Source organism: Tyto alba, unplaced genomic scaffold (genome assembly GCF_018691265.1).
Source record: "Tyto alba isolate M040663 unplaced genomic scaffold, T.alba_DEE_v4.0 Super-Scaffold_20000042, whole genome shotgun sequence".
Classification (NCBI taxonomy): domain Eukaryota; kingdom Metazoa; phylum Chordata; class Aves; order Strigiformes; family Tytonidae; genus Tyto; species Tyto alba.
In genome coordinates, this window is record NW_024881293.1 from 13,439,460 (window position 1) to 13,453,565 (window position 14,106).

The following is a 14,106-nucleotide window of genomic DNA, read 5'->3' on the forward strand; positions in this document are numbered from 1 at the left end:
AGGAAAGTAATAAAAAGGAACTGGTCAAAGTCTGCTCCTTCGAGGGGATTTTTCTGATGTGAACAGCATAACAGCCTTGCACAGCCTGATGGCATTAGCATGTGTGGAGGTTAGAGTTGCTGCAGGGCAAAGACTAATCTGCAAAAAAAAAAAAAAAAAAAAAGGCAGAACGGCAAAGACTCCCCAGCTGGGAGTGGGGATGGAGGATGTCTTTGGAAGAGCTCATCTAGCAAGCTTCAGTGATGAAGGCAGCACACACACGGGAAAGAGTTACCTGAACCCAACCCATCCGGGCAAGGGAGGGACCAGAAGAAATCTGTGCTGGGAGCCAGAAGACCTGGCTGTGATGCTGGGTAAGAGCCACAGAGACAGATCTGAGAAATGGGCAAGACATTTCTGTAAGAAATGGATGTGGGCTACACGGATGGGTGGTGTCCTGTCCAGCGTGAAACTGAGAAAAATTTGAGTTAGGAAGGAAATGCCTGACTGCAATCTCACAGTGCCATGCAGTGGCTGGCGGTGCTAGTGCAGCCCTGAAGATGTATGGGAGAAACACTGAGCAGAAGCAGGTAGGTGATGTCACCTCTTAACTAGGATTATTCCTGGATGACACAGCTCTGTGTGATGCCAGCTCTTACAAAAGGGTGTTAACAAAATGAAGGGGCTCGGAGTCTAGGGGGACAACTCAAGGCCTGGAGAAACCTGCCTGATGTTAAGGGACTAGCAGGACTCAATTACATTTGTCCAAGAAGCTGTGAGGATGTGATGGGATCACGGAAGAGAGTCACACACAATGATGTTGAGAGTGCAGTGCTCTGCAGTCTCAAAAAGAGAGAATGAATATTGAAACTGAGATATTATAAATTCAGGCTGGAATGAAGCGGACAGATTTACAGCAATGGTAAATAATCTTTGGCCTACGTACCCAGGATAGGGCTGGTTCTCCAAGGCTTGGGATGGATTCAACTCACCTAACAATGTCTGTAAAAGGATTCCCTAGCATAGGTACAAATCCAAGGGAGGGCAAGGGGGCATGAAATCTGGCTGCACAGGTGACTCTCAAGGACCAAGCCTTGCCCTCGGTCCTCCAGAAACATCCTCATCAACTTCATCCTTCTCTCTAAAATCAGACAGGCTACCAGGAGCCTTCTGCCATTGTGCCCCAGGCACTGTGATTCCACTACACCAGCCTTTGGCTGCAGGGTGGGACAGCCATGGACATCTGATAATGACAGTTAATTCACAGCTTGCTCTGAGGGAAAAGAGGTATAAGAGGGTCTACACTGATACGCCTCTAGAGGAAAAGACTGCAGAAATTATCTGGACAGTGGTGCATGTTGAGTTGTGGTTAGATGTGATAGATGGCTATCTCCTTCAGAGCAGGCATCTCCTTCAGAGATTTTTCTAGATGCCATTTATGCTCAGCAGAAAGACATAATCTCATCCAGGCAGTAATTCATCACATCTGAATGGAAATGTCTAAACAGAGCAGAAGAGTTGTGTCCTAACAGCGATGATTTTCCTCTGCAAAGTGAGACATAGTGAAATTCATCCCACTCAGCTCAGTGATAGACACTGACGATGTATGTGTTTAGGTAAAATGAGCCAAGCTGCCTTTTGAAGTGAGGCATATGGTCTGGACAGAGACCCCCCATGGGCGCTTCATGTGGTCAAAGAAATAATCTTTAATCTCTCTTCCTTGCTCACACAACCTGTTACAAACACAATTATCTTCTGTTTTACTTTGGCCACAAATCTGAATCCTGAGGAATCAAGTGAAACTTCCATTTCAACATGCACAAAATTAAGTCTAAGTGCATAGGGCTTGTATCGAACGTGGAAGATGCATTTCTGTTTGGCTTCTTAGGAACTCTAAAATTACGCTTTTAGCTAGCCAAAGATTTCAGCCAACTTTTGCAAGCGGTAGAGACATCACCTTTGTCCTTGCTCTTCGATGCTCAGAGCCCCTCCAACAGACAGACATGACCTGAAACCTCGAAAGGCAGCAATGCAAATCTACAGAAAACACTTCCCCCACCCGGGCCCCTGCAGGGAAAGAGATTTTATCACTACAGCCTGCCCTGCCATTTAATTACAGGCCTGTGTTTGGTTACAATTTGCACAACACTGGAAGGGAAAAAGCTTTATGAAGCAAAAGCTGGTTGTACTATTGGAAATAACAGCTTTAAATTTCTGCATACCTCTCCTGAACTTTGTTGCATCAGAGAGCTGGAGGCCGTCTGACAGGCAGGCACCTTATTAGATCAATACTTATGACATAGCGCCTGTCATCCAAGAAAAAGTGTACTTGTTTGTGGGGGCAGCAACTGCATTCCATTCTTAAGGAAAAAGAGCGTTAATTCAAACGGTTAAATCAAACTGCAACAATTTGTTCCCCTTGAAAATCCTAGCTCAGATGAGAGCAGTGCTAGCAACCCAAGAAGCAGAAAAAAAAGCCAGAGTTTCTCAAGACTACTCGCACATCCTGTACTTTGAGAAACTGAGCTCTGGGCTTTGTTGTTGTTTCAGTTCTTCCCCACCAAATTTGCCTTCTTTATTTTCTCTTTGTAAAGTGTCTCATAGTTTTGATTCATTCAGAGCTGAAATCCATGGAGAGCTTGACACAGTGGGACGGATATGTACACCTCTCATTAACACCCAGCTCTGGGTAGGGAATTCTTCCAAATCCAACCTGGCTACTTCACGACTTTTCCAACTCTCTGTTAAAAATTAAAGCAATACTCTGTGCACTCTGCTCTTCAGACAATGGCAGAATTCAATGCAAACGTTGATTTTGGATCTGGTCTCCAACTCGCTGGGTTGGAGTTGGCCTGATCATTAAGGCTGAAAATGCTGGAAGCCAAAGGCTACAGAGCTTCAGAAAGAGAGTTGCAGTCTGCAAAGCCCATCCAACACGGGTGCCCACAGACATGTTGAAACCCCAACCTTTCCATCTGCTAAAAAAACAGGACTTGATGGAGAAAACATCTCTGTGTCACGTAGCAGAGGTCATGCCTCATCAGCCCTCTCTCGTGCAGTGCACGGGACTCTCAGACCTTTCCTTCCAGAAAGCACAAAGAAACCACAGAGGAGAGTAATGGAACCCTCCAAACCACACCAAATCCGTGGAAATGAGCTTTTAATGGATCCAAACAATGAGCTCTTCTGTAGACATTTTGTAAGAAAATTGAAAACATGCTAATAAAATGGCTATCATGTTCCATTCGTGAGGAAAGTGGGCCAGCCTACCCGCTCTGCTCATGGAAAATACAGGAAAGCTCCCTCCAATTCAGAAACATGAATGGGATTCGACAGACAGAAAAATACAGCCTTGTCTTCATTAGGAAATTTGGAATTTTGTGTGGTGGTGACAAAAGACTAGCCCACAGCAGGGACATAAGTACATCTAACATGACACTCTAGAAAGGGGCAAGTAAATAGAGATGAGATTTGTAATTAAAGGATTTCTTCTCCCTCAGCAGAATCTGTCCTGGAGATGCTGAAGACAGATCAAAAAGGATCTACCCTGGATGGATTTGAACAGAACTTGTTGCACAAAGCAGTGCCTTTCACTCCCCTGCCTGGTGTTTCTCCGTGTACTTTTTTGTATCTTGTGTGTTATCATGCTGAAACAATTTTGGATGTGAGACACTTATTCCTTTTGGGGCATTGGAAAGCATCCTGGGTGAGGTACTGGCATTACATACTTCACTGATAATGGAGCTGGCTTAGCATTTTGTTATGCAGTAGAGGAAGGGCTATTAAGAAAAAGTTACATTATTGGCAGAGAACCACTAAACTTATGGAAGGAAAAGCTTTACTCAGTCAGTGATTCCACCCCTAAGAACATACCGTGGAATCGTTCCCTTAAGTGTAATTTTTATGGTTGCTTCCAGGGTAATTTAAAAATGTCACTCTGTGTAACAACCCCCCCACTTCCCTACGATTTATTGATAATGGTCTTTGTATCAGGAGGATGCGTCTGATTTCAGCTCTGATGCTTCCTCTTTTCACTTTGCACCATTAGTGCCAAGAGTGCTTTCTTGTGTCCTCCTCAACGATTCTTGTCTTTCAGCAGCGTGAAGAAGTCAGCTGGATATAAGCATGCCCCTCTCTCAGGGCTCACACGTCTCTTTCCCCTGCAAACCTCAACAGATTCTGCTTTTTTTTCCACTTTCCCCATAAGCCACGCATAGTATCTGCCAATTTAGCCCTAAGCTGGCAACATCTGCCCTCCTTGCTCATCTTTTCATACAAACACAGTATAAATGCAATCCTTTGACACTGGCAAAGCTGGCCTTGTCTCCAGGGCTGGTTAAGAGAGCAGCCTTCCCCTTCCGTGCTCTCAACCCAGCCCCCACCACTGCTGTATTTCATAGACTGCTTGTATCTTTCAGAGAGTAAGCAGGCAACTCTCTGTGCCAAAAATTTCTCATTATATGTTGCACAGCCCCAAGCTCAGGAACTCTTGATCCCTCAAGCTCCCTCAGAATACAATGAACAAAGGCATAAAATAAGCCACTATTTGAAAGTGTCACATTCATTAGAGATGAGCTACAGAAATAACTCTGGAACTGAGCAACCCTGAATTTGGAGGATATTTAGGTTCAAATCCAAACTTGATGTCATATGCACGTTTTCGCGTTTTGCAGATAGAAAATGGACCTCTTTTTCCTTCTGGGGTTGACCAAAATTCATCCAGTGCATCCAGCTGCAGCCCCCTTGCATGCTTGGGAGATCAGGGCCTGTGCTGGTCTCCATTATCAGCATAAAAGATCTTGCATAAGAAAAGCATCTTTATTCTTCAGGGATTCAGGGACTGAAAATGGAGCCTTAATTCCAGGTGCCATTTGTGTTAAGAGATAAGTATCACTATGGGAAACAAACAACATTATCTCTACTCCTGACTATTCCCACCAATAAACAGCCCAAAGAAGATTAGTGGTACATGCTGCTGCGTTAATGAGGGAGACATCATTAATCAGCAGACAGTGACACGGGTTCTGACCTTTGGCTCAAACGCAATCCCATCTGCTGACTTCACTCCCCAGGAGGAAACTTCTAAGCAGAAAATATAAGCTCCTAGGGACTAGGGGAGAACTTAACATAGATATTTAATCTAGTTTTAATATTTCCTGGATGCTAGGCTTGGATAAGGAATCTGAAAACAAGACAAAACCATCTCTTCCTAAAGCAAGATGGTCTCAATGCAAGCTGAGAAATTACTCCTTTCACCAGCTATAAAGTTAGTACAAACTGACTCAACAAGGGAACTCCTGCAGCTTTGAGATTTGAGGCTTGGAGTACACCTAGATAAAGAAAATATCCTCTTATGCTTGTGGTTGTTATTTTGATTAAAACCTTTGGCTCAGTGAGGAGGTTACTTGGACTCATACAGCTACTTTGGCAGTACAGACAATTTCAGCTAATCAGGAATTCAGTGCTCTATCAGCTGTACCAAACAGTTTGCTCCTGACATATCAAAGCATGCAGCAAACTGAGACAGGACCCAGATCTTCCTGTGTTTATGAAGTGTTAGCATCAGACGAGCCCCTTACAAGATGCCGGCTTTCTATTCCTCGATTCACAAGGGGTACATGTCCTAGAGGGGAGCAGTGATAACCCAGACAAAGTTATCCTCTTCACCTTCTGACTGCCTGGTGAGGACATGCTGGTGATTCATGTCTGGGAAACAAGCCCTCGAAAACAATCTCTGTCAGTTTAGAGCATCCCTCGTGTTTATGTCATTCTCACAGAAGGACCCCTAGGTCGGTAAATCATACCAAAGAAAAGCATCCTCTTTTGGTGGTCTCCTAAGCAATTGAGGGAAATAAGTGATGGAACAGACACCGTAGATGCTGGAGATGTCTCTTTTTATGGCCATCCAGGAAGGAGAGTGAAAGGAAACTGTTTATGGCCACACCATGCTGCTTTTGCAGGCGTTGTGGGAAGTGGGGACCCATGCAGAGGCCCCTCGCATCTGGATGACAGATTCAGACAATGGATTGTTTTTAATCTTGGCATATAGGAGATTCCAGCTAAACTGATTTCATATGTGCTTTGCCTGGTCCCCAGCCAGCATGGGTGAGGCAGACCTAGGCAAGAACAATTTTTTGTGTCCTGTGGTTGGGCCCATGCAGTCCAGCCTTTGGCCCTTGGGCCAGCCAAGTTACATGGGACATCACAGGGTTTGGGAAGAGGTTCTTCACCTGAGATGCACAGGTGAAGGGCTGTTTCAGATTCTACTGATTCCAAGTCCTTGGATGCCAGAGCACTGCAAGAAACCCTTCTGCTAAAATTCTAGAAAGTCTTGTGGCATCCTGCCAAGGAAGACCCATGGGCACAGATGTCTTCAACGTAGAAGTAAGTCCAACCCCCATCAATGGATTAACCTCTGTAGCTGGTGTCTCACTTTGCAGAACTTTTCCAGAAGGGCTGAACCCAGGTCAGACGGCATGCACTGACGCAGAGACTGCTAGGATTATACTTGCAAGGAAAATGTCTGGATTGTGGGAAGGTGGGGTTATGGGAACAGTTACCTGGAAGCAGTGATGCTTCTTTCCCTGAGAACTGACCGATGGGAGAAACCCCATGGGACAACGAATGCTGTCAAACCCAAAGTGCCAGGGAGATGCTTTAATGCTTATATGGTGACTGCTTAAATTACCATGCTTATATGGTTGCTGCTCTAAGTGCTCTCTCTCTGTAATAGTTAGGTGCCTACAGTTCTGCTACTGTAAATAACTTTGCCACCTGGAAAAAAATTCCAGGTTAAATGTCTGGATTCTAGTGCATTCCTCCTCCCTTGTCTTGATTACAAGAGAGCCTTGGAGAGGAATGAAAGGGAAGTGGATTTCCTGAAGCTCAGCTAGGTGGGACGCAGTCACACCAGCACAACAAACATGTTTTATCCCTAAAATGGCAAACACAGGCCAGCAGGGTTTCATTAGGGTATGTGGGAAAAAGCTTTAACAACCGAGGCAGGAAAAGTTTAATGCTGTTTTCCTTTTCATTTGCCAGATGTTTGGAAAATACAACAAATGTTTATTCCCCTACTTCCGAGAGGTGCAGCCTGCCTGGCAAGGTACGTGCCTGGCCAAGAGCTGCTACAAAATGCTTGGGGAGAGCATGTCCTTCCTTTAGAGACCTGCACACCTCAGAGGTATGCTGAGCAGTGATAAAGGAGATGCTGACACTGGACCTTGAGGAACTGGAGCCAGACTCTCATGAAGAGGGCTCAGATGGGTGGCACTGTGAATGTTTAACATACTGACTCTTCCTCAGCCTGCCTGCACTCCACACTTTACTATAGAAGTGTGTGTCTCACAGTATGGACCAAGACATTGCTTCTCACTATCTAGGTGAGTCCTGAATTTAACTCAATAATACAGTGGACCATCTTATCCCGAGTCCAAGAGCGAAGAGCAGTTCCAGGGGTTCCAGAAGCAGGCAGAGTTCTGCCTTAACTACCACAACTAGTGCCAACACTGTTGAATTTTCACACTCCAAATGAAACTAGTTCTCTGGCCTGAGGATCAGGTATTTGGCCATTTCCATGCAGCTCCATTAACCACCTGGAAAGTATTTCCCTTGAAAATGGCAGAGCTCTGCACCATCTCACCAGACCCTGCTGAGCTGCAGCGATTGATCCTTTCCATTTCCTGCAGCCCTACCTCCACCTACGGGGGTCTGACTGCTGACACTGCCTGTCAGCTTGCCCACATGTTCAGAGCTGAGTTGTACCTGCACATCTGGGCAAAGCACCTGGGTCCTCCACCACAGTGTTTTTAGAAGATAATTAACACTTAAACTCCTCCAACTTCTGTGCAGAAGAAAAGGCAAAGAGTAATTTCTGCAAAGTCCCCTTCCACCAGGTTGGGAACTTCTCCAGAGTTTGAAAGTTGACTGCACTCCCCAGGTTGCCCACAGCCGTGTTTTAGAGCATCCCTAGCTGTAAGCACAAACCATGCCTCTGAAACACCATAATTTCCAAGAGAGATGCTGAGGCTGAAAAGGTCACTCCCGTTTACAACTCAGTTGAAGAGGAGCAAGGTGCATCCTACAAAGTCACCAGAAAGACAGGAAAACCAGGCACAGCAGGTAGGCTGCCTGCAGACAACCCTGGGCTGGCAGGGAGGTATGCCTCCCCTGGGGGACTGGGACAGCATCAGGCCACTGGCTCAAAGGTGGGATTCTCACAGGCATGCTGCTGACTGGCATCTCATGTCTCTAATACCAGATTTTCAGTTGTGCCTGCTTTGTACTCAAGGACAAGGTTCAGGTTCTGGCCAGCATGTCAGTTTGGAGAAATACCACCAAGTCAGTGAAGCAACACTGCATTTACTTGCTCCATACCCTCGTCTTATAGAATCAGATCTTCTGCAGCACACTGAGAACCATGATGTTATTTCTGGTTGTCTTATTCCATCACCATCCCAGCTAGTCAGACTCCACCCGCTTTGCCTTCCTTCCAGTTACTCTACTGAACTAGAGGCAATAAGTTGCAAGCTGCAAAAAGATAAATATCAAGTGGATAGAAGGAAAATATTCCTCACCATGACAACCTGGGACAATAGCCCCAAAAGAAAAGGTTTTGAATTTTCAAAACTTGATCAGACTGAGCAACCTGATATAGCTTTGAAGCCAGTCCTGATCTAAGCAGAGATCTAAAACTCTCCAGAGGTCCCTTCTGTTCAGTGGGTCTCTCTTACCATTAGAATATCTTTCAGAAAACACCTGCATGGAAAAAAACCTCCTTCTAGTTTAAGAGAAGATCAGGCAAGCTCTATTCCTCATTTACTTGCCTTGGACTCTGGGAAGCAGATAAACAGATCAGAAATTAATTTTGCAGTACATTTCCTAACATGCCTTGATGCTTGCAGTACTCCCTCCTATTTGGAAGCTAGGATCAAGGCTGGCATGGGATGGGATTTCACATCTCTACTTTGCCAGCCTTGGAGACGCCCTGTGAGCAGAAAGCCTCTCAAGTTTCTAAATTCCCTTGTGCTCTCAGAGTGCTCCTGGGAACCAAGTGCTGAGCAGTCTGGTGAAACCGTGCAGAAGTCTGCAATCCTACCTTCACATCTGTGGCTGGTCTCACTCTGCTTGTGTCCTGCAGGGCATTTGCACTCGTAAGAACCCACTGTGTTGATGCAGTTGCCACCTTGACAGAGGCCAGGAATGGCTTGACATTCATCCACATCTGCAGGAAGAAGAGCAAAGATGTTCGAAAGTGCAGCCGTTGCAACAGATGAATGTCCAATCCCAGCATGGTGGGAGCGTTATGAGACAGAAGCAGCTTTGCTCCAAGTAGGTGGATTTACATCTTGTAATGCAATAACCCATCAGATTGCATTAGAGATAAGGTGAAGGACAGAAAATGGACATAAACGTATGGGTGACTTATCTATGCAAGCGAGAGGGAGACATAAATGTTTTCCAAAGCAAAAATCAATGTGTCTACCCCGCTCGTGGTTTGCTCCAGGCTGGTAGCTGAGTTGGGGAGGAGAACTGGTGTGGTGGGATGTCCTCCTGCAGCCTTCAGAGAGCAACATCTGCTGCGGGGCAGAGAAGGGAACCTATGGACTGTAAGGTTTTGCTTGGCAGCCCCATCCCAGGAAGGCTCATCTGCAGCCATGGTCTCCTCACCAGTGAAAGAACACTGTGTTTTGCAAAGCACCTCCAGAAGGCCTCAGTACTTGCTGCTAGAACCAGCATGCTCATGCACTGCAGGTATTATTTATACTCCGGTTCTGCTTACAGTAATGGCAAGTGACATGTCTATTAAGTAGGCCAAGATCTCCTGAAGAGATTTGAGTCATAAAATACAGATTACAATAGAAAGCAAGAGAGTTGTCCTCTTCACCCTCCCCAGTTTTACCCTACAAACACCGGCCAGTGTGGGATTTGGACTGTAATTTTGGCTTTTGATCATGGCAGGTAAAGGCTGAAATGAGTTGCAGATGCAGAAAGGAATTCATGCAATTCCAAATGGAGACCCCTGTAACCCAACACTAGGGAGAAGCAATGACAGCTCCAGAAAGGCTGCCAGTGGGATCTGCTGATGAGAGCTCCGTGGACCATTCTGCTATTTTTGCCTGGGTGTCCTAGACACTGATTGCAATCTCTAAGCATGTGATTTATGTATATTGTAATTGCCTGTGTGATCTTGAAGGAGTCATGGCTTCTGTTTTGAACCAATAATATGATTTACGGAGCACTGACCACCTGATACAAGTGTTGATCATGTTCCAGGGCTGGGACAGAAGCTCCAACAACAGCAGCACAACAGAATTAGGGTATATGGAAGGCTGTAACTTAGTTTTAAACCTGGAGAAACACTAGCCCGATTTACTACATCTTGTGGGATGAGGAAGTCACTTGAGAACCACAGCATGGCCAGAATCTTTAATTGAGCTAAGATGATCTTAGATGATCCCATGGGAGACCGAAGGTCCACGGTCATGCTCTGTGACATACAATGCCGGATTTTAGCAAAGTTTACACCAAGAACTGTTCTTTGTACTGGGGATCCTGGCAGGCAGTCATCACTCATCCTTTCGGCGCACCGCAGGATGGGTAAGGGAACATCCTTTAGATGTTCAGGGCACTTACCTTGGCAGGCTCCAGTACGGATGTTGGGAATGAAACCTCGGCGGCAGGGGTGAGGCTGGGCAGGGCACATCTCACATGGGTGACCCCAGGCCCGTCCAATGGTGGCACAACACATGGTCTTGGTGCAGACGATCCCACTGAGTTGGCCCTGGCACATCTGGTTATTTACTTGGCTAAAGCAGGGACCAGTACGATAGTCTGAAGGAGAACAGTAACATCCACAGGTTAGATCAAGACACAAACACAAGTTTTTCTGCCCAGCACACAGAGTGCCTGTTCCCCTTTCTACCAGCACAGCCATTCAGGTGCAAAGTCAACAAGTTCCGGGGGGAAAAAATATCCGCAATTGTGAAAAGAACAAAAATTTAAGACCAAGCTGGAGATCAGTACTGGAAGTGGTGACCTTCTTTCTGGTGTACATTTCATGTGATCATCTAGAGCTTCTCCAAGGCAGATCTTCCTGGTCTCCCTCAGGCTCATCCCACGAACTATACTTATTCTATGCCTTGAATCACTGCCTTTAAGTACTGGCCCTAGATTGAACTCAAAATATGAAGTCAGGCAAAGAGACAATCTAAGGGCTGCAAGTTCACCTGTTCTGTGGAACTGCTGGGGTCAGCAAAGCAATCAAACTTCATTTTAGTTAGGGGCAAAGATACATACGGAGATGATGTGGTACAAGCCTCTCTCATGGACAGCCTTAGGGCCTGACAGTTCCTATAACGTAAGCACAGAGGATGATGGAGATGTCTTGCTGTCAGATCACTTCTCAGCTTGCAGAGGAAGACTCCTAGGTCTCACCCACAGAACAGTCTGGGAGAGAATTCTCAGCCCTTTTCTCCACGATGTCTACTGTAAATCCCCCAGAGGGATTTCTGTGCTCTCTGACAGTCTCTGTAAAGGAAACCTCCTGCAGTAACACACGTCATTGTGATTAATTTCTTTGGTTTAACTCTTAAAGGTCGCCTGGGAATTTTAACTAAATCTTTAAAACCCAGATGCTGTAGAAACAACCAGCCTGTTTTCCATTCCCAACAAGGATCCTCCTATCCCTTAAAACGAAAAAGATTTTGAAGGGCTTGTTTGCACTAAGGAATGTGGTTTTGCCACTGTCTGGGCTCTCATGACCCTTGATTAGGGATATTAGCACAGCAGGAATTCATCAGGAAACAAAATTCTTAAACAAGAGGTTTTTTCCTTCTACTGGGAATAGATGATTGCATGCAAGTGTTTGATCTGTGGCTGGAAAAAGGACCTTTAACCATGTTACTGTCAGATCAGAAAATTCTGCATTAACTGTCTAAGGAAGTTAGGTGCTGGTCAAATAGCTGTTATTTCAGATAATCTGGCTGAGACTTGCAAAGTTGCTTAGGAAATTTTGATGTTGGAGTGCCCAGCAATTAGTAATTGACTGTGAACCCAAATCCCTGCATCAGTACCCAGATTAGCCCACAGCTGTCTTTGTGGTGAAACATTTGGATTTGACATGTGAAATAACAAAAAACTTATGTGGAGGGTGGTTATACCTAAATCATGAGCCATGGGCAGCACTGGCACCCACATCTAAAGATTAATAGTTCTGTTCCCAGAAAAGTCTTAGTATAATATAGCCACTCAACAAAGCAAAGCTCCATTTCTTGGCCTGCAAATTCTCAGATATAAGTCTTTCCACACATGATCTTTGCAATCAGTTCCCTTCTATTTAAATCCTGACACACATGTGCAAAGAATAAAACACAAGGAAAACCATTAAATAGACTGAGTCAGAAAGCTTTCCCCCCATCGGGTATGTTTGCATGACAGCCACATTGGCAGAACGTACATTTGCATGAAACCATGACAGAGTGCCTTTACCCTGGGCTGTAAAAGATCATCTGGAAATGCTGGCAGTTGCTGCAGGCGTTTGACTGCCAGTGCCTGTGCTGGTCTGCCTTCGTCAGTCCTCTGGCTTGTGCTGAGTAAAAACTGTGTGAGGCTCATCTGTTATATTTGTCCCACCTGGCATCAGGGTAAGCAAGAACTACATGGAAACCACACAAGAAATCCTCCTCTAGCTCTGGGAAAGGATCAATTAGCACAATAATTGCTTATTTCCAGCTTAGTGCTCCCTCTGATTTGTACTTCTTGAGCAGCTGGGAGCACAATCATGCTTAAAACCTAATGCTGATAAAAGTGTCAAAAGAGGTTTGGTCTGTGGATGTCACGGAGAGGTCACTGCAAGAAAAATTTCAGGAAAAAAAAAAAAAAGGCAATAATTTTGAAGTTACATTGGTTTAAAGGTGATACAATCTCATTAAAAATGCCTTTGTTTGGAAATCAGAACAGAAATATGTACTATGTTTGCAATGGTGAGTTACCAAATAACATTTCCCTTTTTTTTTAACCGAAGTTTTAACAAGATACCAAAGCACATGGTCCTCATTAATGTCTCCTGCCATGCCAAGTTTAATGCTTTAGTTTGTTCTACTTTATTCCTAGAAAAGAAATCAACAAAAATTGAGTTGTTTTCTTACCCACTGTCTTTTTTTTATAAAACTGAAAGGCTTTTACTCAAATTTTCAACCTTGAGGAAAAGACCAAGGAGAACTCTTTATAGCCACACCCGTGAACAATTTAAATCTTTTCAACAATCATACCCAAAGTACTATGAAAGAAATTGCTTTGTGATCCTCTTTCAGTGGGGTAATCAGTTCAGTAAAGACAAAAAAGCTATCAGACGCTACTAAAGTATTAGAAGAGGAATAAAGAACAAAAGAGAGAGCATCACTAAGCTCACAGTTTGCGTCCATCCCAAGGGCTGCTTGCAGTCCTAGCCCCTAAATCAGAAGGCAGCTCGCAGAAGTGGGAAGGGATTGGAAAAGGGCAATAAAGGTGTGGTAGGGCTTATGTATGAGGAACAGCTGCACTGGTTAGAAGCCCTCGGTCTGATAAAGAAACACCTGGAGGAAAATCTGACAGCAGGGTACAAAATTATGAGTGGGCAGAGAAGGAACAGGCTACTCACTCCAAGAGCTAGAACCAGGAAACGTCACAGGTAGAGCAGTGATGCTGGCTCAAAATAAGTTGAGGGAAGTGGTTCCTCAGGCAACGTATAAGTTAAGGGGAATTCTTCTAACAGAAGATGTTGTGAAATGTCAAATATTGTGAGCTACAGGTGCCTGGTGCCCAGGAAAGTCTTAGAGAGGAGGATCATATAGCACTGCCCTGTTCCTACGCCGTTCCTCAGGCATTAGCTTACAGACACTGCCAGAGCTTTGAGGCACAAGCTCATCTCAGCCAGGGCCCCTCAATCCACCCTCGTACCGCTTTGTAAGCCTGCCAGGTAGTTAAATTTTAGAGTTGTTTTCGGTTCAGCATTGTGCTGCAGCATTATTGGAGGTGGATCGTCTGTGTTAGGTAACTGTGGTTAGGTGGGCTGCAGCTCTCTTTGATTGTGGCAATGCCTATGTGCTTACAGTGAAATATCACACATTTTATGAGCTATTCTGCAGC

General features: G+C 45.0%; 1 protein-coding gene across 1 annotated transcript in view; it reads right to left on the reverse strand.

The window, feature by feature from the left end:
• Positions 1-14,106, reverse strand: part of FBN3 (fibrillin 3) — a 113,531-nt gene that overhangs the window by 54,996 nt on the left and 44,429 nt on the right. The window contains 2 exon segments of the mRNA XM_042794583.1: positions 9,077-9,202; positions 10,615-10,812. Of these exon segments, the coding sequence (XP_042650517.1) occupies positions 9,077-9,202; positions 10,615-10,812 (324 nt within the window).